General features: G+C 42.0%; 1 protein-coding gene across 6 annotated transcripts in view; it reads right to left on the reverse strand.

Annotated features, from left to right (window-relative positions):
• Positions 1-25,489, reverse strand: part of LOC110523137 (pre-B-cell leukemia transcription factor 3) — a 128,766-nt gene that overhangs the window by 5,464 nt on the left and 97,813 nt on the right. For 2 of the 6 annotated variants that reach the window (XM_036976689.1, XM_036976690.1), the window contains 3 exons: positions 23,658-23,823; positions 22,203-22,283; positions 21,042-21,154 (listed from right to left, as the gene is read on the reverse strand). In XM_036976689.1, coding sequence (XP_036832584.1) covers positions 21,042-21,154; positions 22,203-22,283; positions 23,658-23,823 — 360 coding nt within the window. Of the gene's footprint in view, positions 1-21,041; positions 21,155-22,202; positions 22,284-23,641; positions 23,824-25,489 lie in introns of all 6 variants that reach the window. The other 4 variants (XM_036976691.1, XM_036976692.1, XM_036976693.1 and 1 more) reach the window with 3 other exon arrangements.

Below are 25,489 nucleotides of genomic sequence, written 5' to 3' on the forward strand. Positions count from 1 at the left end.
AACAGAACAGACATGAGACAGTAAAGAACAGACATGGGACAGTAAAGTAAAGAACAGACATGGGACAGTAAAGAACAGACATGAGACAGTAAAGAACAGACATGGGAGAGTAAAGAATAGACATGGGAGAGTAAAGAACAGACATGGGACAGTAAAGAACAGACATGAGACAGTAAAGAACAGACATGGGACAGTATAGAACAGACATCAGACAGTAAAGTAAAGAACAGACATGGGAAAGTATAGAACAGACATGGGACAGTAAAGAACAGACATGGGACAGTAGAGAACAGACATGGGACAGTAAAGAACAGACATGGGACAGTATAGAACAGACACGGGACAGTAAAGAACAGACATTAGACAGTAAAGAACAGATATGAGACAGTATAGAACATACATGGGACAGTAAAGTAAAGAACAGACATGGGACAGCAAAGAACAGACATGGGACAGTAAAAAACAGACATGGGACAGTATAGAACAGACATGAGACAGTAAAGAACAGACATGGGACAGTAGAGAACAGACATGAGACAGTAAAGTAAAGAACAGACATGGGACAGTATAGAACGGAACAAACATGGGACAGTTAAGAACAGACATGGGAGAGTAAAGAACAGACATGGGACAGTAAAGAACAGACATGGGACAGAAAAGAACAGACATGGGACAGTAAAGAACAGACATGGGACAGTAAAGAACAGAGAAGGGACAGTATAGAACAGAACAGACATGAGACAGTATAGAACGGAACAGACATGGGACAGTAAAGAACAGACATGGGAGAGTAAAGAACAGACATGGGACAGTAAAGAAGAGACATGGGACAGTATAGAACAGAACAGACATGAGACAGTAAAGAACAGACATGGGACAGTATAGAACAGACATGCGACAGTATAGAACAGACATGGGACAGTAAAGAACAGACATGGGACAGTAAAGAACAGACATGGGACAGTAAAGAACAGACATGGGACAGAAAAGAACAGACATGGGACAGTAAAGAACAGACATGGGACAGTAAAGAACAGACAAGGGACAGTATAGAACAGAACAGACGTGGGACAGTATAGAACGGAACAGACATGGGACAGTAAAGAACAGACATGGGAGAGTAAAGAACAGACATGGGACAGTAAAGAACAGACATGAGACAGTATAGAACAGAACAGACATGAGACAGTAAAGAACAGACATGGGACAGTAAAGTAAAGAACAGACATGGGACAGTAAAGAACAGACATGAGACAGTAAAGAACAGATATGGGACAGTAAAGAACAGACATGGGACAGTAAAGAACAGACATGGAACAGTAAAGAACAGACATGAGACAGTAAAAAACAGACATGGGACATTAAAGTAAAGAACAGACATGGGTCAGTAAAGAACAGATATGAGACAGTATAGAACAGACATGGGACAGTAAAGAACAGACATGGGACAGTAAAGTAAAGAACAGACATGGGACAGTAAAGAACAGACATGAGACAGTAAAGAACAGACATGGGAGAGTAAAGAATAGACATGGGAGAGTAAAGAATAGACATGGGAGAGTAAAGAACAGACATGGGACAGTAAAGAACAGACTTGAGACAGTAAAGAACAGACATGGGACAGTATAGAACAGACATGAGACAGTAAAGTAAAGAACAGACATGGGACAGTATAGAACAGACATGGGACAGTAAAGAACAGACATGGGGCAGAAGAGAACACACATGAGACAGTAAAGAACAGACATGGGACAGTAAAGAACTGACATGGGACAATATAGAACAGACCAGACATGGGACAGTAAAGAACAGACATGGGACAGTATAGAACAGACCAGACATGGGACAGTAAAGAACAGAATTGGGACAGTAAAGAACAAACATGGGACAGTAAAGAACAGACATGGGACAAGACATGGGACAGTATAGAACAGACATGGGACAGTATAGAACAGACATGAGACAGTAAAGTAAAGAACAGACATGGGACAGTATAGAACAGACATGGGACAGTAAAGAACAGACATGGGACAGTAGGGAACACATATGAGACAGTAAAGAACAGACAAGGGAAAGTAAAGAACAGACATGGGACAGTATAGAACAGACCAGACATGGGACAGTAAAGAACAGACATGGGACAGTAAAGAACAGACATGGGACAGTAAAGAACAGACATGGGACAGTAGAGAACAGAACATACATGGGACAGTAAAGAACAGACATGGGACAGTAAAGAACAGACATGGGACAGTAAAGAACAGACATGGGACAGTATAGAACAGACCAGACATGGGAAGGTAAAGAACAGACATGAGAAAGTATAGAACAGACATGGGACAGTAAAGAACAGACATGAGACAGTATAGAACAGAGATGGGAAAGTATAGAACAGACATGGGACAGTAAAAAACAGACATGGGACAGTAAAGAACAGACATGGGACAGTATAGAACAGAGATGGGACAGTAAAGTAAAGAACAGACATGGGACAGTATAGATCAGAACAGACACGGGACAGTATAGATCAGAACAGACACGGGACAGTATAGAACAGAACAAACATGGGACAGTAAAGAACAGACATGGGACAGTATAGAACAGAACAGACACGGGACAGTAAAGAACAGACATGGGACAGTATAGAACAGAACAGACATGTGACAGTATAGAATAGAACAGACACGGGACAGTAAAGAACAGACACGAGACAGTAAAGAACAGATATGAGACAGTATAGAACAGACATGGGACAGTATAGAACAGAACAGACATATGACAGTATAGAACAGACATGGGACAGTAAAAAACAGACATGGGACAGTATAGAACAGACATGAGACAGTAAAGAACAGACATGGGACAGTAGAGAACAGACATGAGACAGTAAAGAACAGACATGGGACAGTAAAGAACAGACATGGGACAGTATAGAACAGACACGGGACAGTAAAGAACAGACATGAGACAGTTAAGAACAGATATGAGACAGTATAGAACAGACATGGGACAGTAAAGTAAAGAACAGACATGGGACAGTAAAGAACAGACATGGGACAGTAAAAAACAGACATGGGACAGTATAGAACAGACATGAGACAGTAAAGAACAGACATGGGACAGTAGAGAACAGACATGAGACAGTAAAGTAAAGAACAGACATGGGACAGTATAGAACGGAACAAACATGGGACAGTTAAGAACAGACATGGGAGAGTAAAGAACAGGCATGGGACAGTAAAGAACAGACATGGGACAGAAAAGAACAGACATGGGACAGTAAAGAACAGACATGGGACAGTAAAGAACAGAGAAGGGACAGTATAGAACAGAACAGACATGGGACAGTATAGAACGGAACAGACATGGGACAGTAAAGAACAGACATGGAAGAGGAAAGAACAGACATGGGACAGTAAAGAACAGACATGGGACAGTATAGAACAGAACAGACATGGGACAGTAAAGAACAGACATGGGACAGTATAGAACAGAACAGACATGAGACAGTAAAGAACAGACATGGGACAGTATAGAACAGACATGCAACAGTATAGAACAGACATGGCACAGTAAAGAACAGACATGGGACAGTAAAGAACAGACATGGGACAGTAAAGAACAGACATGGGACAGAAAAGAACAGACATGGGACAGTAAAGAACAGACATGGGACAGTAAAGAACAGACAAGGGACAGTATAGAACAGAACAGACGTGGGACAGTATAGAACGGAACAGACATGGGACAGTAAAGAACAGTCATGGGAGAGTAAAGAACAGACATGGGACAGTAAAGAACAGACATGAGACAGTATAGAACAGAACAGACATGAGACAGTAAAGAACAGACATGGGACAGTAAAGAACAGACATGAGACAGTATAGAACAGAACAGACATGAGACAGTAAAGAACAGACATGGGACAGTAAAGTAAAGAACAGACATGGGACAGTAAAGAACAGCCATGAGACAGTAAAGAACAGATATGGGACAGTAAAGAACAGACATGGGACAGTAAAGAACAGACATGGAACAGTAAAGAACAGACATGAGACAGTAAATAACAGACATGGGACATTAAAGTAAAGAACAGAAATGGGTCAGTAAAGAACAGATATGAGACAGTATAGAACAGACATGGGACAGTAAAGAACAGACATGGGACAGTAAAGTAAAGAACAGACATGGGACAGTAAAGAACAGACATGGGAGAGTAAAGAATAGACATGGGAGAGTAAAGAATAGACATGGGAGAGTAAAGAACAGACATGGGACAGTAAAGAACAGACTTGAGACAGTAAAGAACAGACATGGGACAGTATAGAACAGACATGAGACAGTATAGAACAGACATGGGACAGTAAAGAACAGACATGGGGCAGTAAAGAACAGACATGGGACAGTAAAGAACAGACATGGGACAGTAAAGAACAGACATGGGGCAGTAGAGAACACACATGAGACAGTAAAGAACAGACATGGGACAGTAAAGAACAGACATGGGACAGTATAGAACAGACATGGGACAGTAAAGAACAGACATGGGGCAGTAGAGAACACACATGAGACAGTAAAGAACAGACATGGGACAGTAAAGAACAGACATGGGACAATATAGAACAGACCAGACATGGGACAGTAAAGAACAGACATGGGACAGTATAGAACAGACCAGACATGGGACAGTAAAGAACAGAATTGGGACAGTAAAGAACAAACATGGGACAGTAAAGAACAGACATGGGACAGTATAGAACAGACATGAGACAGTAAAGTAAAGAACAGACATGGGACAGTATAGAACAGACATGGGACAGTAAAGAACAGACATGGGACAGTAGGGAACACACATGAGACAGTAAAGAACAGACAAGGGAAAGTAAAGAACAGACATGGGACAGTATAGAACAGACCAGACATGGGACAGTAAAGAACAGACATGGGACAGTAAAGAACAGACATGGGACAGTAAAGAACAGACATGGGACAGTAGAGAACAGAACAGACATGGGACAGTAAAGAACAGACATGGGACAGTAAAGAACAGACATGGGACAGTATAGAACAGACCAGACATGGGAAGGTAAAGAACAGACATGAGACAGTATAGAACAGACATGGGACAGTAAAGAACAGACATGAGACAGTATAGAACAGAGATGGGAAAGTATAGAACAGACATGGGACAGTAAAAAACAGACATGGGACAGTAAAGAACAGACATGGGACAGTATAGAACAGAGATGGGACAGTAAAGTAAAGAACAGACATGGGACAGTATAGATCAGAACAGACACGGGACAGTATAGATCAGAACAGACACGGGACAGTATAGAACAGACATGGGACAGTATAGAACAGAACAGACATGTGACATTATAGAACAGACATGGGACAGTATAGAACAGACATGGGACAGTAAAGAACAGACATGGGACAGTATATAACAGACATGGGACAGTATAGAACAGACATGAGACAGTAAAGAACAGATATGAGACAGTATAGAACAGATATGGGACAGTAAAGTAAAGAACAGACATGTGACAGTAAAGAACAGACATGGGACAGTAAAGAACAGACATGGGACAGTAGAGAACAGACATGAGACAGTAAAGTAAAGAACAGACATGGGACAGTATAGAACATACATGGGACAGTAGAGAACACACATGAGACAGTAAAGAACAGACATGAGACAGTAAAGAACAGACATGGGACAGTATAGAACAGACATGGGACAGTATAGAACAGACATGGACAGTAAAGGACATAGATGGGACACGAAAGAACAGAGATGGGACAGTAAAGAACAGAGATGGGACAGTATAGAACAGAACAGACATGGGACAGTAAAGAACAGAACAGACATGGGACAGTATAGAACAGAACAGACACGGGACAGTACAGAACAGACACGGGACAGTAAAGAACAGACATGGGACAGTATAGAACAGGACAGACACGGGACAGTAAAGAACAGACATGGGAGAGTAAAGAACAGACATGGGACAGTAAAGAGCTGACATGGGACAGTAAAGTAATGAACAGACATGGGACAGTAAAGAACAGACATGGGACAGTAAAGAACAGACATGAGACAGTAAAATAAAGAACAGACATGGGACAGTAAAGAACAGACATGTGACAGTAAAGAACAGACTTGGGACAGTAAAGAACAGACATGGGACACACTAAAGAACAGACATGGGACAGTAAAGAACAGACATTGGACAGTATAGAACAGACATGGGACAGTATAGAACAGACCAGACATGGGACAGTAAAGAACAGACATGGGACAGTAAAGAACAGACATGGGACAGTAAAGAACAGACATGGGACAGTAGAGAACACAACAGACATGGGACAGTAAAGAACAGACATGGGACAGTAAAGAACAGACATGGGACAGTAAAGAACAGACATGGGACAGTATAGAACAGACCAGACATGGGAAGGTAAAGAACAGACATGAGACAGTATAGAACAGACATGGGACAGTAAAGAACAGACATGAGACAGTATAGAACAGAGATGGGAAAGTATAGAACAGACATGGGACAGTAAAAAACAGACATGGGACAGTAAAGAACAGACATGGGACAGTATAGAACAGAGATGGGACAGTAAAGTAAAGAACAGACATGGGACAGTATAGATCAGAACAGACACGGGACAGTATAGATCAGAACAGACACGGGACAGTAAAGAACAGACATGAGACAGTAAAGAACAGATATGAGACAGTATAGAACAGACATGGGACAGTATAGAACAGAACAGACATGTGACAGTATAGAACAGACATGGGACAGTATAGAACAGACATGGGACAGTAAAGAACAGACATGGGACAGTATATAACAGACATGGGACAGTATAGAACAGACATGAGACAGTAAAGAACAGATATGAGACAGTATAGAACAGATATGGGACAGTAAAGTAAAGAACAGACATGTGACAGTAAAGAACAGACATGGGACAGTAAAGAACAGACATGAGACAGTAAAGAACAGACATGTGACAGTAAAGAACAGACATGGGACACGAAAGAACAGAGATGGGACAGTAAAGAACAGAGATGGGACAGTATAGAACAGAACAGACATGGGACAGTAAAGAACAGAACAGACATGGGACAGTATAGAACAGAACAGACACGGGACAGTACAGAACAGACACGGGACAGTAAAGAACAGACATGGGACAGTATAGAACAGGACAGACACGGGACAGTAAAGAACAGACTTGGGACAGTAAAGAACAGACATGGGACACACTAAAGAACAGACATGGGACAGTAAAGAACAGACATTGGACAGTATAGAACAGACATGGGACAGTAAAGAACAGACATGGGACAGTAAAGAACAGACATTGGACAGTATAGAACAGACATGGGACAGTAAAGAACAGAATTGGGACAGTAAAGAAGAGACATGGGAGAGAAAAGAACAGACATGGGACTGTAAAGAACAGATATGAGACAGTAAAGTAAAGAACAGACATGGGACAGTAAAGAACAGATATGAGACAGTAAAGTAAAGAACAGACATGGGACAGTAAAGTAAAGAAAAGACATGGGACAGTAAAGAACAGACATGGGACAGTAAAGAACAGACATGGGACAGTAAAGAACAGACATGGGACAGTATAGAACAGACATGGGACAGTAAAGACCAGACATGGGACAGTAAAGAACAGACATGAGACAGTAAAGAACAGACATGGGACAGTAAAGAACAGACATGGGACAGTAAAGAACAGACATGGGACAGTATTGAACAGACATGCGACAGTATAGAACAGACATGGGACAGTAAAGAACAGACATGAGACAGTAAAGAACAGACATGGGACAGAAAAGAACAGACATGGGACAGTAAAGAACAGACATGGGACAGTAAAGAACAGACAAGGGACAGTCTAGAACAGAACAGACATGGGACATTATAAAACAGAACAGACATGGGACAGTAAAGAACAGACATGGGAGAGTAAAGAACAGACATGGGACAGTAAAGAACAGACATGGGACAGTATAGAACAGAACAGACATGAGACAGTAAAGAACAGACATGGGACAGTAAAGTAAAGAACAGACATGGGACAGTAATGAACAGACATGAGACAGTAAAGAACAGACATGGGACAGTATAGAACAGAACAGACATGGGACAGTAAAGAACAGACATGAGACAGTAAAGAACAGATATGGGACAGTAAAGAACAGACATGGGACAGTAAAGAACAAACATGGAACAGTAAAGAACAGACATGAGACAGTAAAGAACAGACATGGGACCGTAAAGAACAGATATGAGACAGTAAAGAACAGATATGAGACAGTAAAGAACAGACATGGGATATTAAAGTAAAGAACAGACATGGGTCAGTAAAGAACAGATATGAGACAGTATAGAACAGACATGGGACAGTAAAGAACAGACATGGGACAGTAAAGTAAAGAACAGACATGGGACAGTAAAGAACAGACATGAGACAGTAAAGAACAGACATGGGAGAGTAAAGAACAGACATGGGAGAGTAAAGAACAGACATGGGACAGTAAAGAACAGACATGAGACAGTAAAGGACATGGGACAGTATAGAACAGACATGAGACAGTAAAGTAAAGAACAGACATGGGACAGTAAAGAACAGACAAGGGACAGTCTAGAACAGAACAGACATGGGACAGTATAAAACAGAACATACATGGGACAGTAAAGAACAGACATGGGAGAGTAAAGAACAGACATGGGACAGTAAAGAACAGACATGGGACAGTATAGAACAGAACAGACATGAGACAGTAAAGAACAGACATGGGACAGTAAAGTAAAGAACAGACATGGGACAGTAATGAACAGACATGAGACAGTAAAGAACAGACATGGGACAGTATAGAACAGAACAGACATGGGACAGTAAAGAACAGACATGAGACAGTAAAGAACATACATGGGACAGTAAAGAACAGACATGGGACAGTAAAGAACAAACATGGAACAGTAAAGAACAGACATGAGACAGTAAAGAACAGATATGAGAAGGTAAAGAACAGACATGGGATATTAAAGTAAAGAACAGACATGGGTCAGTAAAGAACAGATATGAGAAAGTATAGAACAGACATGGGACAGTAAAGAACGGACATGGGACAGTAAAGTAAAGAACAGACATGGGACAGTAAAGAACAGACATGAGACAGTAAAGAACAGACATGGGAGAGTAAAGAACAGACATGGGAGAGTAAAGAACAGACATGGGACTGTAAAGAACAGATATGAGACAGTAAAGAACAGATATGAGACAGTAAAGAACAGACATGGGATATTAAAGTAAAGAACAGACATGGGTCAGTAAAGAACAGATATGAGAAAGTATAGAACAGACATGGGACAGTAAAGTAAAGAACAGACATGGGACAGTAAAGAACAGACATGAGACAGTAAAGAACAGACATGGGACAGTATAGAACAGACATGAGACAGTAAAGTAAAGAACAGACATGGGACAGTATAGAACAGACATGAGACAGTAAAGTAAAGAACAGACATGGGACAGTATAGAACAGACATGGGACAGTAAAGAACAGATATGGGACAGTAGAGAACACACATGAGACAGTAAAGAACAGACATGGGACAGTATAGAACAGACATGGGACAGTAAAGAACAGATATGAGACAGTATAGAACAGACATGGGACAGTATAGAACAGAACAGACATGTGACAGTATAGAACAGACATGGGACAGTATAGAACAGACATGGGACAGTAAAGAACAGACATGGGACAGTTTATAACAGACATGGGACAGTATAGAACAGACACGGGACAGTAAAGAACAGACATGAGACAGTAAAGAACAGATATGAGACAGTATAGAACAGATATGGGACAGTAAAGTAAAGAACAGACATGGGACAGTAAAGAACAGACATGGGACAGTAAAGAACAGACATGGGACAGTAGAGAACAGACATGAGACAGTAAAGTAAAGAACAGACATGGGACAGTATAGAACATACATGGGACAGTAGAGAACACACATGAGACAGTAAAGAACAGACATGAGACAGTAAAGAACAGACATGAGACAGTATAGAACAGACATGGGACAGTATAGAACAGACATGGACAGTAAAGGACATAGATGGGACACGAAAGAACAGAGATGGGACAGTAAAGAACAGAGATGGGACAGTATAGAACAGAACAGACATGGGACAGTAAAGAACAGAACAGACATGGGACAGTATAGAACAGAACAGACACGGGACAGTACAGAACAGACACGGGACAGTAAAGAACAGACATGGGACAGTATAGAACAGGACAGACACGGGACAGTAAAGAACAGACATGGGAGAGTAAAGAACAGACATGGGACAGTAAAGAGCTGACATGGGACAGTAAAGTAATGAACAGACATGGGACAGTAAAGAACAGACATGGGACAGTAAAGAACAGGCATGAGACAGTAAAATAAAGAACAGACATGGGACAGTAAAGAACAGACATGTGACAGTAAAGAAAAGACTTGGGACAGTAAAGAACAGACATGGGAAAGTAAAGAACAGACATTGGACAGTATAGAACAGACATGGGACAGTAAAGAACAGAATTGGGACAGTAAAGAAGAGACATGGGAGAGAAAAGAACAGACATGGGACAGTAAAGAACAGATATGAGACAGTAAAGTAAAGAACAGACATGGGACAGTAAAGAACAGATATGAGACAGTAAAGTAAAGAACAGACATGGGACAGTAAAGTAAAGAAAAGACATGGGACAGTAAAGAACAGACATGGGACAGTAAAGAACAGACATGGGACAGTAAAGAACAGACATGGGACAGTATAGAACAGACATGGGACAGTAAAGACCAGACATGGGACATTAAAGAACAGACATGAGACAGTAAAGAACAGACATGGGACAGTAAAGAACAGACATGGGACAGTAAAGAACAGACATGGGACAGTATTGAACAGACATGCGACAGTATAGAACAGACATGGGACAGTAAAGAACAGACATGAGACAGTAAAGAACAGACATGGGACAGAAAAGAACAGACATGGGACAGTAAAGAACAGACATGGGACAGTAAAGAACAGACAAGGGACAGTAAAGAACAGACATGGGACAGTATTGAACAGACATGCGACAGTATAGAACAGACATGGGCCAGTAAAGAACAGACATGAGACAGTAAAGAACAGACATTGGACAGAAAAGAACAGACATGGGACAGTAAAGAACAGACATGGGACAGTAAAGAACAGACAAGGGACAGTCTAGAACAGAACAGACATGGGACAGTATAAAACAGAACAGACATGGGACAGTATAAAACAGAACAGACATGGGACAGTAAAGAACAGACATGGGACAGTATAGAACATACATGGGACAGTAGAGAACACACATGAGACAGTAAAGAACAGACATGAGACAGTAAAGAACAGACATGGGACAGTATAGAACAGACATGGGACAGTATAGAACAGACATGGACAGTAAAGGACATAGATGGGACACGAAAGAACAGAGATGGGACAGTAAAGAACAGAGATGGGACAGTATAGAACAGAACAGACATGGGACAGTAAAGAACAGAACAGACATGGGACAGTATAGAACAGAAAAGATACGGGACAGTACAGAACAGACACGGGACAGTAAAGAACAGACATGGGACAGTATAGAACAGGACAGACACGGGACAGTAAAGAACAGACATGGGAGAGTAAAGAACAGACATGGGACAGTAAAGAGCTGACATGGGACAGTAAAGTAATGAACAGACATGGGACAGTAAAGAACAGACATGGGACAGTAAAGAACAGACATGAGACAGTAAAGTAAAGAAAAGACATGGGACAGTAAAGAACAGACATGGGACAGTAAAGAACAGACATGGGACAGTAAAGAACAGACATGGGACAGTAAAGAACAGACATGGGACAGTAAAGAACAGACAAGGGACAGTAAAGAACAGACATGGGACAGTATTGAACAGACATGCGACAGTATAGAACAGACATGGGACAGTAAAGAACAGACATGAGACAGTAAAGAACAGACATGGGACAGAAAAGAACAGACATGGGACAGTAAAGAACAGACATGGGACAGTAAAGAACAGACAAGGGACAGTCTAGAACAGAACAGACATGGGACAGTATAAAACAGAACAGACATGGGACAGTAAAGAACAGACATGGGAGAGTAAAGAACAGACATGGGACAGTATAGAACATACATGGGACAGTAGAGAACACACATGAGACAGTAAAGAACAGACATGAGACAGTAAAGAACAGACATGGGACAGTATAGAACAGACATGGGACAGTATAGAACAGACATGGACAGTAAAGGACATAGATGGGACACGAAAGAACAGAGATGGGACAGTAAAGAACAGAGATGGGACAGTATAGAACAGAACAGACATGGGACAGTAAAGAACAGAACAGACATGGGACAGTATAGAACAGAACAGACACGGGACAGTACAGAACAGACACGGGACAGTAAAGAACAGACATGGGACAGTATAGAACAGGACAGACACGGGACAGTAAAGAACAGACATGGGAGAGTAAAGAACAGACATGGGACAGTAAAGAGCTGACATGGGACAGTAAAGTAATGAACAGACATGGGACAGTAAAGAACAGACATGGGACAGTAAAGAACAGACATGAGACAGTAAAATAAAGAACAGACATGGGACAGTAAAGAACAGAGATGGGACAGTATAGAACAGAACAGACATGGGACAGTAAAGAACAGAACAGACATGGGACAGTATAGAACAGAACAGACACGGGACAGTACAGAACAGACACGGGACAGTAAAGAACAGACATGGGACAGTATAGAACAGGACAGACACGGGACAGTAAAGAACAGACATGGGAGAGTAAAGAACAGACATGGGACAGTAAAGAGCTGACATGGGACAGTAAAGTAATGAACAGACATGGGACAGTAAAGAACAGACATGGGACAGTAAAGAACAGACATGAGACAGTAAAGTAAAGAAAAGACATGGGACAGTAAAGAACAGACATGGGACAGTAAAGAACAGACATGGGACAGTAAAGAACAGACATGGGACAGTATAGAACAGACATGGGACAGTAAAGACCAGACATGGGACAGTAAAGAACAGACATGAGACAGTAAAGAACAGACATGGGACAGTAAAGAACAGACATGGGACAGTAAAGAACAGACATGGGACAGTATTGAACAGACATGCGACAGTATAGAACAGACATGGGACAGTAAAGAACAGACATGAGACAGTAAAGAACAGACATGGGACAGAAAAGAACAGACATGGGACAGTAAAGAACAGACATGGGACAGTAAAGAACAGACAAGGGACAGTAAAGAACAGACATGGGACAGTATTGAACAGACATGCGACAGTATAGAACAGACATGGGACAGTAAAGAACAGACATGAGACAGTAAAGAACAGACATGGGACAGAAAATAACAGACATGGGACAGTAAAGAACAGACATGGGACAGTAAAGAACAGACAAGGGACAGTCTAGAACAGAACAGACATGGGACAGTATAAAACAGAACAGACATGGGACAGTAAAGAACAGACATGGGAGAGTAAAGAACAGACATGGGACAGTATAGAACATACATGGGACAGTAGAGAACACACATGAGACAGTAAAGAACAGACATGAGACAGTAAAGAACAGACATGGGACAGTATAGAACAGACATGGGACAGTATAGAACAGACATGGACAGTAAAGGACATAGATGGGACACGAAAGAACAGAGATGGGACAGTAAAGAACAGAGATGGGACAGTATAGAACAGAACAGACATGGGACAGTAAAGAACAGAACAGACATGGGACAGTATAGAACAGAACAGACACGGGACAGTACAGAACAGACACGGGACAGTAAAGAACAGACATGGGACAGTATAGAACAGGACAGACACGGGACAGTAAAGAACAGACATGGGCGAGTAAAGAACAGACATGGGACAGTAAAGAGCTGACATGGGACAGTAAAGTAATGAACAGACATGGGACAGTAAAGAACAGACATGGGACAGTAAAGAACAGACATGAGACAGTAAAATAAAGAACAGACATGGGACAGTAAAGAACAGACATGTGACAGTAAAGAACAGACTTGGGACAGTAAAGAACAGACATGGGACACACTAAAGAACAGACATGGGACAGTAAAGAACAGACATTGGACAGTATAGAACAGACATGGGACAGTAAAGAACAGACATGGGACAGTAAAGAACAGACATTGGACAGTATAGAAAAGACATGGGACAGTAAAGAACAGAATTGGGACAGTAAAGAAGAGACATGGGAGAGAAAAGAACAGACATGGGACAGTAAAGAACAGATATGAGACAGTAAAGTAAAGAACAGACATGGGACAGTAAAGAACAGATATGAGACAGTAAAGTAAAGAACAGACAAGGGACAGTAAAGTAAAGAAAAGACATGGGACAGTAAAGAACAGACATGTGACAGTAAAGAACAGACATGGGACAGTAAAGAACAGACATGGGACAGTAAAGAACAGACATGGGACAGTATAGAACAGACATGGGACAGTAAAGACCAGACATGGGACAGTAAAGAACAGACATGAGACAGTAAAGAACAGACATGGGACAGTAAAGAACAGACATGGGACAGTAAAGAACAGACATGGGACAGTATTGAACAGACATGCGACAGTATAGAACAGACATGGGACAGTAAAGAACAGACATGAGACAGTAAAGAACAGACATGGGAGAGTAAAGAACAGACATGGGACAGTAAAGAACAGACATGAGACAGTAAAGAACAGACATGGGACAGTATAGAACAGACATGAGACAGTAAAGAACAGACATGGGAGAGTAAAGAACAGACATGGGAGAGTAAAGAACAGACATGGGAGAGTAAAGAACAGACATGGGACAGTAAAGAACAGACATGGGACAGTATAGAACAGAACAGACATGAGACAGTAAAGAACAGACATGGGACAGTAAAGTAAAGAACAGACATGGGACAGTAATGAACAGACATGAGACAGTAAAGAACAGACATGGGACAGTATAGAACAGAACAGACATGGGACAGTAAAGAACAGACATGAGACAGTAAAGAACATACATGGGACAGTAAAGAACAGACATGGGACAGTAAAGAACAAACATGGAACAGTAAAGAACAGACATGAGACAGTAAAGAACAGATATGAGACAGTAAAGAACAGACATGGGTCAGTAAAGAACAGATATGAGAAAGTATAGAACAGACATGGGACTGTAAAGAACAGATATGAGACAGTAAAGAACAGATATGAGACAGTAAAGAACAGACATGGGATATTAAAGTAAAGAACAGACATGGGTCAGTAAAGAACAGATATGAGAAAGTATAGAACAGACATGGGACAGTAAAGAACAGACATGGGACAGTAAAGTAAAGAACAGACATGGGACAGTAAAGAAGAGACATGATACAGTAAAGAACAGACATGGGACAGTATAGAACAGACATGAGACAGTAAAGTAAAGAACAGACATGGGACAGTATAGAACAGACATGGGACAGTAAAGAACAGACATGGGACAGTAGAGAACAGACATGGGACAGTAAAGAACAGACATGGGACAGTAAAGTAAAGAACAGACATGGGACAGTAAAGAACAGACATGAGACAGTAAAGAACAGACATGGGAGAGTAAAGAACAGACATGGGAGAGTAAAGAACAGACATGGGACTGTAAAGAACAGATATGAGACAGTAAAGAACAGATATGAGACAGTAAAGAACAGACATGGGATATTAAAGTAAAGAACAGACATGGGTCAGTAAAGAACAGATATGAGAAAGTATAGAACAGACATGGGACAGTAAAGAACAGACATGGGACAGTAAAGTAAAGAACAGACATGGGACAGTAAAGAAGAGACATGATACAGTAAAGAACAGACATGGGACAGTATAGAACAGACATGAGACAGTAAAGTAAAGAACAGACATGGGACAGTATAGAACAGACATGGGACAGTAAAGCACAGACATGGGACAGTAGAGAACACACATGAGACAGTAAAGAACAGACATGGGACAGTAAAGAACAGACATGGGACAGTATAGAACAGACCAGACATGGGACAGTAAAGAACAGACATGGGACAGTAAAGAACAGACATGGGACAGTAAAGAACAGACATGGGACAGTATAGAACAGACCAGACATGGGACAGTAAAGAAGAGAATTGGGACAGTAAAGAACAGTCATGGGACAGTAAAGAACAGACATGGGACAAGACATGGGACAGTATAGAACAGACATGAGACAGTAAAGTAAAGAACAGACATGGGACAGTATAGAACAGACATGGGACAGTAAAGAACAGATATGGGACAGTAGAGAACACACATGAGACAGTAAAGAACAGACATGGGACAGTATAGAACAGACATGGGACAGTATAGAACAGACCAGACATGGGACAGTAAAGAACAGACATGGGACAGTAAAGAACAGACATGGGACAGTATAGAACAGACATGAGACAGTAAAGTAAAGAACAGACATGGGACAGTATAGAACAGACATGGGACAGTAAAGACCAGACATGGGACAGTAAAGAACAGAATTGGGACAGTAAAGAACAGGCATGGGACAGTATAGAACAGACCAGACATGGGACAGTAAAGAACAGACATGAGACAGTATAGAACAGAGATGGGACAGTATAGAACAGACATGGGACAGTAAAGAACAGACATGGGACAGTAAAGAACAGACATGGGACAGTATAGAACAGCGATGGGACAGTAAAGTAAAGAACAGACATGGGACAGTATAGATCAGAACAGACACGGGACAGTATAGAACAGAACAGACATGGGACAGTAAAGAACAGACATGGGACAGTATAGAACAGAACAGACACGGGACAGTAAAGAACAGACATGGGACATTATAGAACAGAACAGACACGGGACAGTATAGAACAGAACAGGCATGGGACAGTAAAGAACAGACATGGGACAGAATAGAACAGAACAGACACGGGACAGTAAAGAACAGACATGGGACAGTATAAAACAGAACAAACACGGGACAGTAAAGAACAGACATGGGACAGTATAGAACAGAACAGACATGTGACAGTTTAGAACAGAACAGACATGGGACAGAATAGAACAGAACAGACACGGGACAGTAAAGAACAGACATGGGACAGTATAGAACAGAACAGACACGGGACAGTAAAGAACAGACATGAGACAGTACAGAACAGTCATGGGACAGTAAAGAACATACATGGGACAAGACATGGGACAGTATAGAACAGACATGGGACAGTATAGAACAGACATGAGACAGTAAAGTAAAGAACAGACATGGGACAGTATATAACAGACATGGGACAGTAAAGAACAGACATGGGACAGTAGAGAACACACATGAGACAGTAAAGAACAGACATGGGACAGTAAAGAACAGACATGGGACAGTATAGAACAGACCAGACATGGGACAGTAAAGAACACACATGCGACAGTAAAGAACAGACATGGGACAGTAAAGAACAGACATGGGACAGTATAGAACAGACCAGACATGGGACAGTAAATAACAGAATTGGGACAGTAAAGAACAGACATGGGACAGTATAGAACAGACATGGGACAGTATAGAACAGACCAGACATGGGACAGTAAAGAACAGAATTGGGACAGTAAAGAACAGACATGGGACAGTAAAGAACAGACATGGGACAGTATAGAACAGACCAGACATGGGACAGTAAAGAACAGACATGGGACAGTATAGAACAGAACAGACACGGGACAGTAAAGAACAGACATGGGACAGTATAGAACAGAACAGACATGTGACAGTATAGAACAGAACAGACACGGGACAGTATAGAACAGAACAGACATGGGACAGAAAAAAACAGACATGGGACAGTATAGAACAGAACAGACACGGGACAGTAAAGAACAGACATGGGACAGTATAGAACAGAACAGACACGGGACAGTATAGAACAGAACAGACACGGGACAGTAAAGTAAAGAACAGACATGGGACAGTAAAGAACAGATATGAGACAGTATAGAACAGACATGGGACAGTAAAGTAAAGAACAGACATGGGACAGTAAAGAACAGACATGAGACAGTAAAGAACAGACATGGGAGAGTAAAGAACAGACATGGGAGAGTAAAGAACAAACATGGGACAGTAAAATAAAGAACAGACATGGGACAGTATAGAACAGACATGGGACAGTAGAGAACACACATGAGACAGTAAAGAACAGACATGGGACAGTAAAGAACAGACATGGGACAGTATTGAACAGACATGGACAGTAAAGAACAGACATGGGACAGTAAGGAACAAACACGGGACAGTAAAGAACAGACATGGGACAGTAAAGGACAGACATGGGACAGTAAAGAACAGAGATGGGACAGAAAAGAACAGAGATGGGACAGTAAAGTAAAGAACAGACATGGGACAGTAAAGAACAGACATGAGACAGTAAAGAACAGACATGGGAGAGTAAAGAACAGACATGGGAGAGTATAGAACAAACATGGGACAGTAAAATAAAGAACAGACATGGGACAGTATAGAACAGACATGGGACAGTAGAGAACACACATGAGACAGTAAAGAACAGACATGGGACAGTAAAGAACAGACATGGGACAGTATTGAACAGACATGGACAGTAAAGAACAGACATGGGACAGTAAAGAACAAACACGGGACAGTAAAGAACAGACATGGGACAGTAAAGGACAGACATGGGACAGTAAAGAACAGAGATGGGACAGAAAAGAACAGAGATGGGACAGTATAGAACAGAGATGGGACAGTAAAGAACAGACATGGGACAGTAAAGAACAGAACAGACATGGGACAGTAAAGAACAGAACAGACATGGGGCAGTATAGAACAGACACGGGACAGTAAAGAACAGACATGGGACAGTATAGAACAGAACAGACACGGGACAGTACAGAACAGACACGGGACAGTAAAGAACAGACATAGGACAGTATAGAACAGATATGAGACAGTATAGAACAGACATGGGACAGTATAGAACAGACCAGACATGGGGCAGTAAAGAACAGACATGGGACAGTAAAGAACAGTCATGGGACAGTAAAGAACAGACACGGGACAGTAAAGTAAAGAACAGACATGGGACAGTATAGAACAGACATGGGACAGTAAAGAACAGACATGGGACAGTAGAGAACACACATGAGACAGTAAAGAACAGACATGGGACAGTAGAGAACAGACATGGGACAGTATAGAACAGACCAGACATGGGACAGTAAAGAACACACATGAGACAGTAAAGAACAGACATGGGACAGTAAAGAACAGACATGGGACAGTATAGAACAGACCAGACATGGGACAGTAAAGAACAGAATTGGGACAGTAAAGAACAGACATGGGACAGTATAGAACAGATATGGGACAGTATAGAACAGACCAGACATGGGACAGTAAAGAACATAATTGGGACAGTAAAGAACAGACATGGGACAGTAAAGAACAGACATGGGACAGTATAGAACAGACCAGACATGGGACAGTAAAGAACAGACATGGGACAGTATAGAACAGAACAGACACGGGACAGTAAAGAACAGACATGGGACAGTATAGAACAGAACAGACATGGGACAGTAAAGAACAGACATGGGACAGTAAAGAACAGACATGGGACAGTATAGAACAGACATGGGACAGTAAAGAACAGACATGGGACAGTAAAGTAAAGAACAGACATGGGACAGTAAAGAACAGACATGAGACAGTAAAGAACAGACATGGGAGAGTAAAGAACAGACATGGGAGAGTAAAGAACAGACATGGGACAGTAAAATAAAGAACAGACATGAGACAGTAAAGAACAGACATGGGACAGTAAAGAACAGACATGGGACAGTAGAGAACAGACATGAGACAGTAAAGTAAAGAACAGACATGGGACAGTATAGAACAGACATGGGACAGTAGAGAACACACATGAGACAGTAAAGAACAGACATGGACAGTAAAGAACAGACATGGGACAGTAAAGAACAAACACGGGACAGTAAAGAACAGACATGGGACAGTAAAGAACAGACATGGGACAGTAAAGAACAGAGATGGGACAGTAAAGAACAGAACAGACATGGGACAGTAAAGAACAGAACAGACATGGGGCAGTATAGAACAGAACAGACACGGGACAGTACAGAACAGACACGGGGCAGTAAAGAACAGACATAGGACAGTATAGAACAGAACAGACACGGGACAGTAAAGAACAGACATGGGACAGTACAGAACAGAACAGACACGGGACAGTACAGAACAGACACGGGACAGTAAAGAACAGACATAGGACAGTATAGAACAGACATGGGACAGTACAGAACAGACACGGGACAGGTAAGTAAAGAAAGTGGGGAATCCCAGCCCAAGAGCTCAAGTCAAAGCCAGACACTCTACCTTCTCAAATAACAGAACCTGTAATCTACAATATACTGTCATATAGAAATACAGAAATATGTCAAAAGGTCTATAATATCTAAAGCCATATTTCTTACACCTGACGAACACCTTCTAAGAGAATAAATAATCAAGCTGCATAACCTACAGTATAATGTCCTGCCGTACCCAGACTGGACATTACCAGTCGACTATCAATGAATTGCTACAGTTTTGAGTTGAAGTCCAATCTCATTCAAACTCAAAATCATTCCATGAATTCAACGAAATCCTCAGAGGAAGTGAAGGCCAAATTGTCTCCATTATTCCAATTCATGGAATGACTCCAATTTTTTTTTTAAAGGGTATTGACCCCAAACCTAGTACAGTCAATAGTATGTGACCCTTAAGTAAGCCTCTCACCCTGACCTCTCTTCCTGACCTCTCACCCTGACCTACCTGTGACTGCACATTAGCTCCGACTTGAGCCCCCTGGTAAGAGGCCCCATTCAGACTCTGCATGCTCATGAACATGTCCCCAGAGTTAGGGAGGCTAAAAGAGGCAGAGGAACCTGGAGAGGAGAGATGGAAGTAGCTGAATATAAGAACACATACAGATCTAGGATCAGCTTCCCTTTACCCAATCCTAATCTTAACCATTAGTGGGGGAAGTGCTAAACTGACCCCAAGATATGCGACTAGGGGCAACGTCACACTACATTACACTCACTGATCCATACATCCGAACAACTAAACTATCCAAAACAAGAAGACTGTAGATATAGAAAGGACAAAATAAAGAGAGATGAAAACAGAGAGAGTAAGGACAGAGGGAAGACAGATGAAAACAGAGATAGTAAGGACAGAGGGAAGGGAGATGAAAACAGAGAGAGTAAGGACAGAGGGAAGGGAGATGAAAACAGAGAGAGTAAGGACCGAGGGAAGAGAGACGAAACAAGAACTAGCGTACTCGTATCCTAAATGAAGCAACCTAAAGAGGAACTAGCGTACTCATATCCTAAATGAAGCAACCTAAACAGGAACTAGCGTACTCATATCCTAAATGAAACAAACTAAACAGGAACTAGTGTACTCGTATCCTAAATGAAGCAACCTAAACAGGAACTAGTGTACTCGTATCCTAAATGAAGCAACCTAAACAGGAACTAGCGTACTCATATCCTAAATGAAGCAACCTAAACAGGAACTAGCGTACTCATATCCTAAATTAAGCAACCTAAACAGGAACTAGCGTACTCATATCCTAAATTAAGCAACCTAAACAGGAACTAGCGTACTCATATCCTAAATTAAGCAACCTAAACAGGAACTAGCGTACTCATATCCTAAATTAAGCAACCTAAACAGGAACTAGCGTACTCGTATCCTAAATGAAGCAACCAAAACAGGAACTAGCATACTCATATCCTAAATGAAGCAACCTAAACAGGAACTAGCGTACTCATATCCTAAATGAAACAAATTGAATTCAGGTTGAGGTGGTGGAGAGGGAGACAAGCTTCCACTATGGTCGGGGGTGTGAGAAGGGACCGATGGAAGGACTATAGTTCTAGGTGGGATGAATGACCACAACACATAAAAGGTTTCCTGAATCAGTACCGGCGCTGAACATGTTGGTTAAAAGGGAGTTTTTGCTCTCAGCAGAGTCCAGTTGAAATTCCTCATCTTTCATCTGGAAGCCTGGATAAAAGAAAATGGAAGGGACTTGAAAACCTCCCATCATGACTTTATTAAGCCCCGAGTCTCATTGCCTACATCAATTGTATTGGAATTGTAAGCACTGCTATAGATTATTAAATGAAGATTTTAAAAAAAAAAAGGGCTTAGGTTTGATTTGACGTCAGAGCGTGAACATTTTAATAATTCGTTGTGTTGATTTTTATTATCAATATTTAATTGTCATTTGCAATTTTAACAAACAATGCCAGATGTCCCTCCCTCCCTCCCTCCCGCCCACCCAACTACCCCTAGCAACCACACACCCCACTACCCCTAGCAACCACACACCCCACTACTCCTAGCAACCACCCACCCCACTACCCCTAGCAACCACCCACCCAACTACCCCTAGCAACCACACACCCCACTACCCCTAGCAACCACACACCCCACTACACCTATCAACCACCCACCCAACTACCCCTATCAACCACCCACCCCACTACCCCTAGCAACCACCCACCCAACTACCCCTAGCAACCACCCACCCAACTACACCTAGCAACCAGCCAACCAACTATCCCTAGCAACCAGCCACCCAACTATCCCTAGCAGTACCACAGTCACAGGGGTGTCAAACTCATTCTGCCTCCGCAGGCCTCATTCAGTCTTTACAGAGGTCAGGAGGGTCGTATTCAAACTGTGTTATATTTCCTTGCAGTCAAAATGGACCAAGCAATTGTCAGTCAAAATGGTGAGAAAAAGAATTGCCCTCTAACCATAGTTTGGATAATTTTTTATGCTCCTTGACTGTCTAGCTTTCATTTCAGTGATTGTTAGCAACCTGGACCGAGTGAAAAGCCTGTATAAATGTAGGTCCAATATCATTTATAAACAGTTTTCATTTATTTTTTTAATGTATATAGATGGTTTTATTTCTTTTTTGGATCCATTGGGCCGTATGTTTGATACAATATTACTACAATATTACTACAATATTACTACAATATTACTACAATATTACTTCTTAGAAAGTTGAATAAGTGAAACAATGAAAACAAAATAACAAAAGAAAAAATAATAAATTACAAGAGTAGGAAAAAACTAGAAACAAGCAAGCAGCAATAACAGCAGCCAGAAATCATCACCTTTGTTAAGTATCGAACAGCACTTCTGTGTTACTATCCAAATCTATATATATATATATATTATATTATATTATATTATAATATATTATATTATATTATTATTATATTATATTATATTATTATTATATTATATATATATATATATATGTTACCGTGAAATGTATACATTTCCCTTATTTTATTTTTTTTACACATTTATACCGCAACATATACATACGACTCTGGTCTTACCACCAAGTGTGCCTACCAGAGTTGGGCGTGGTGGGTGAGTTGGCCTGGCTGCTGTGGATGGCTGCTGCCACGGCGTGGGTTGCCGTCACCGCTGTCTTGGCTGCATAGAGGTTAGCCTCCTCCTGGAACTTGCCGATGTTCTTCTTGTACCGGATCCTCTTGTTGCCGAACCAATTGGACACCTGAGTAGGACATCGGCAAGTTCCAGGAAAGGGAATAGAGAGAGAGAGAGAGAGAGCGAGAGAGAGAGAGAGAGAGAGAGAGAGAGAGAGAGAGAGAGGGAAGGAAGGATGAGAGATAAAGGGGAAATAATGTAGTGAGTCAGACATTGTTCACCATTCTGAAAAAAAACATCACTTCAGGTTGTCCCCGCCCCTGGAGAGGAGTAGGAGGCACTCAACCGAACGTGAGACGAGGTGCAAACAAATAAATCAAAAGGAGCATTCTGAAGTAAACAAGAGCGACTCTTGCTCACAATTAAAATCTTGATGTTTTATTGACCTGATTCTGAGTTAAAGTCGTGACGTTTCGGCCAGTCATGATTTCAACTCAAAATTAGATAAATAAATAAAGCATTGTGGACGAGAGTCGCTCATATTCCAGTCCCAGAGTCTGCAAGGACCAATCAGGACTGTCGTGTGGATGGCAAGCAAACTCATATTCCAGTCCCAGAGTCTGCAAGGACCAATCAGGACTGTCGTGTGGATGGCCAGCAAACTCATATTCCAGTCCCAGAGTCTGCAAGGACCAATCAGGACTGTCGTGTGGATGGCCAGCCAACTCATATTCCAGTCCCAGAGTCTGCAAGGACCAATCAGGACTGTCGTGTAGATGGCCAGCCAACTCATATTCCAGTCCCAGAGTCTGCAAGGACCAATCAGGACTGTCGTGTGGATGGCCAGCAAATTCATATTCCAGTCCCAGAGTCTGCAAGGACCAATCAGGACTGTCGTGTGGATGGCCAGCAAACTCATATTCCAGAGTCTGCAAGGACCAATCAGGACTGTCGTGTGGATGGCCAGCCAACTCATATTCCAGTCCCAGAGTCTGCAAGGACAATCAGGACTGTCGTGTGGATGGCCAGGAAACTCATATTCCAGTCCCAGAGTCTGCAAGGACCAATCAGGACTGTCGTGTGGATGGCCAGCAAACTCATATTCCAGTCCCAGAGTCTGCAAGGACCAATCAGGACTGTCGTGTGGATGGCCAGCAAACTCATATTCCAGTCCCAGAGTCTGCAAGGACCAATCAGGACTGTCGTGTGGATGGCCAGCAAACTCATATTCCAGTCCCAGAGTCTGCAAGGACCAATCAGGACTGTCGTGTGGATGGCCAGCCAACTCATATTCCAGTCCCAGAGTCTGCAAGGACCAATCAGGACTGTCGTGTGGATGGCCAGGAAACTCATATTCCAGTCCCAGAGTCTGCAAGGACCAATCAGGACTGTCGTGTGGATGGCCAGCCAACTCATATTCCAGTCCCAGAGTCTGCAAGGACCAATCAGGACTGTCGTGTGGATGGCCAGCAAACTCATATTCCAGTCCCAGAGTCTGCAAGGACCAATCAGGACTGTCGTGTGGATGGCCAGCAAACTCATATTCCAGTCCCAGAGTCTGCAAGGACCAATCAGGACTGTCGTGTGGATGGCCAGCAAACTCATATTCCAGTCCCAGAGTCTGCAAGGACCAATCAGGACTGTCGTGTGGATGGCCAGCAAACTCATATTCCAGTCCCAGAGTCTGCAAGGACCAATCAGGACTGTCGTGTGGATGGCCAGCCAACTATTAGACGCGGTCCATCACCAATCTCTCTACAGCTGTCACCAACGAGTGTGATGAGTAATTCCAT

The sequence above is a fragment of the Oncorhynchus mykiss genome, chromosome 5 (genome assembly GCF_013265735.2).
Source record: "Oncorhynchus mykiss isolate Arlee chromosome 5, USDA_OmykA_1.1, whole genome shotgun sequence".
In the NCBI taxonomy this organism is placed as follows: Eukaryota; Metazoa; Chordata; class Actinopteri; order Salmoniformes; family Salmonidae; genus Oncorhynchus; species Oncorhynchus mykiss.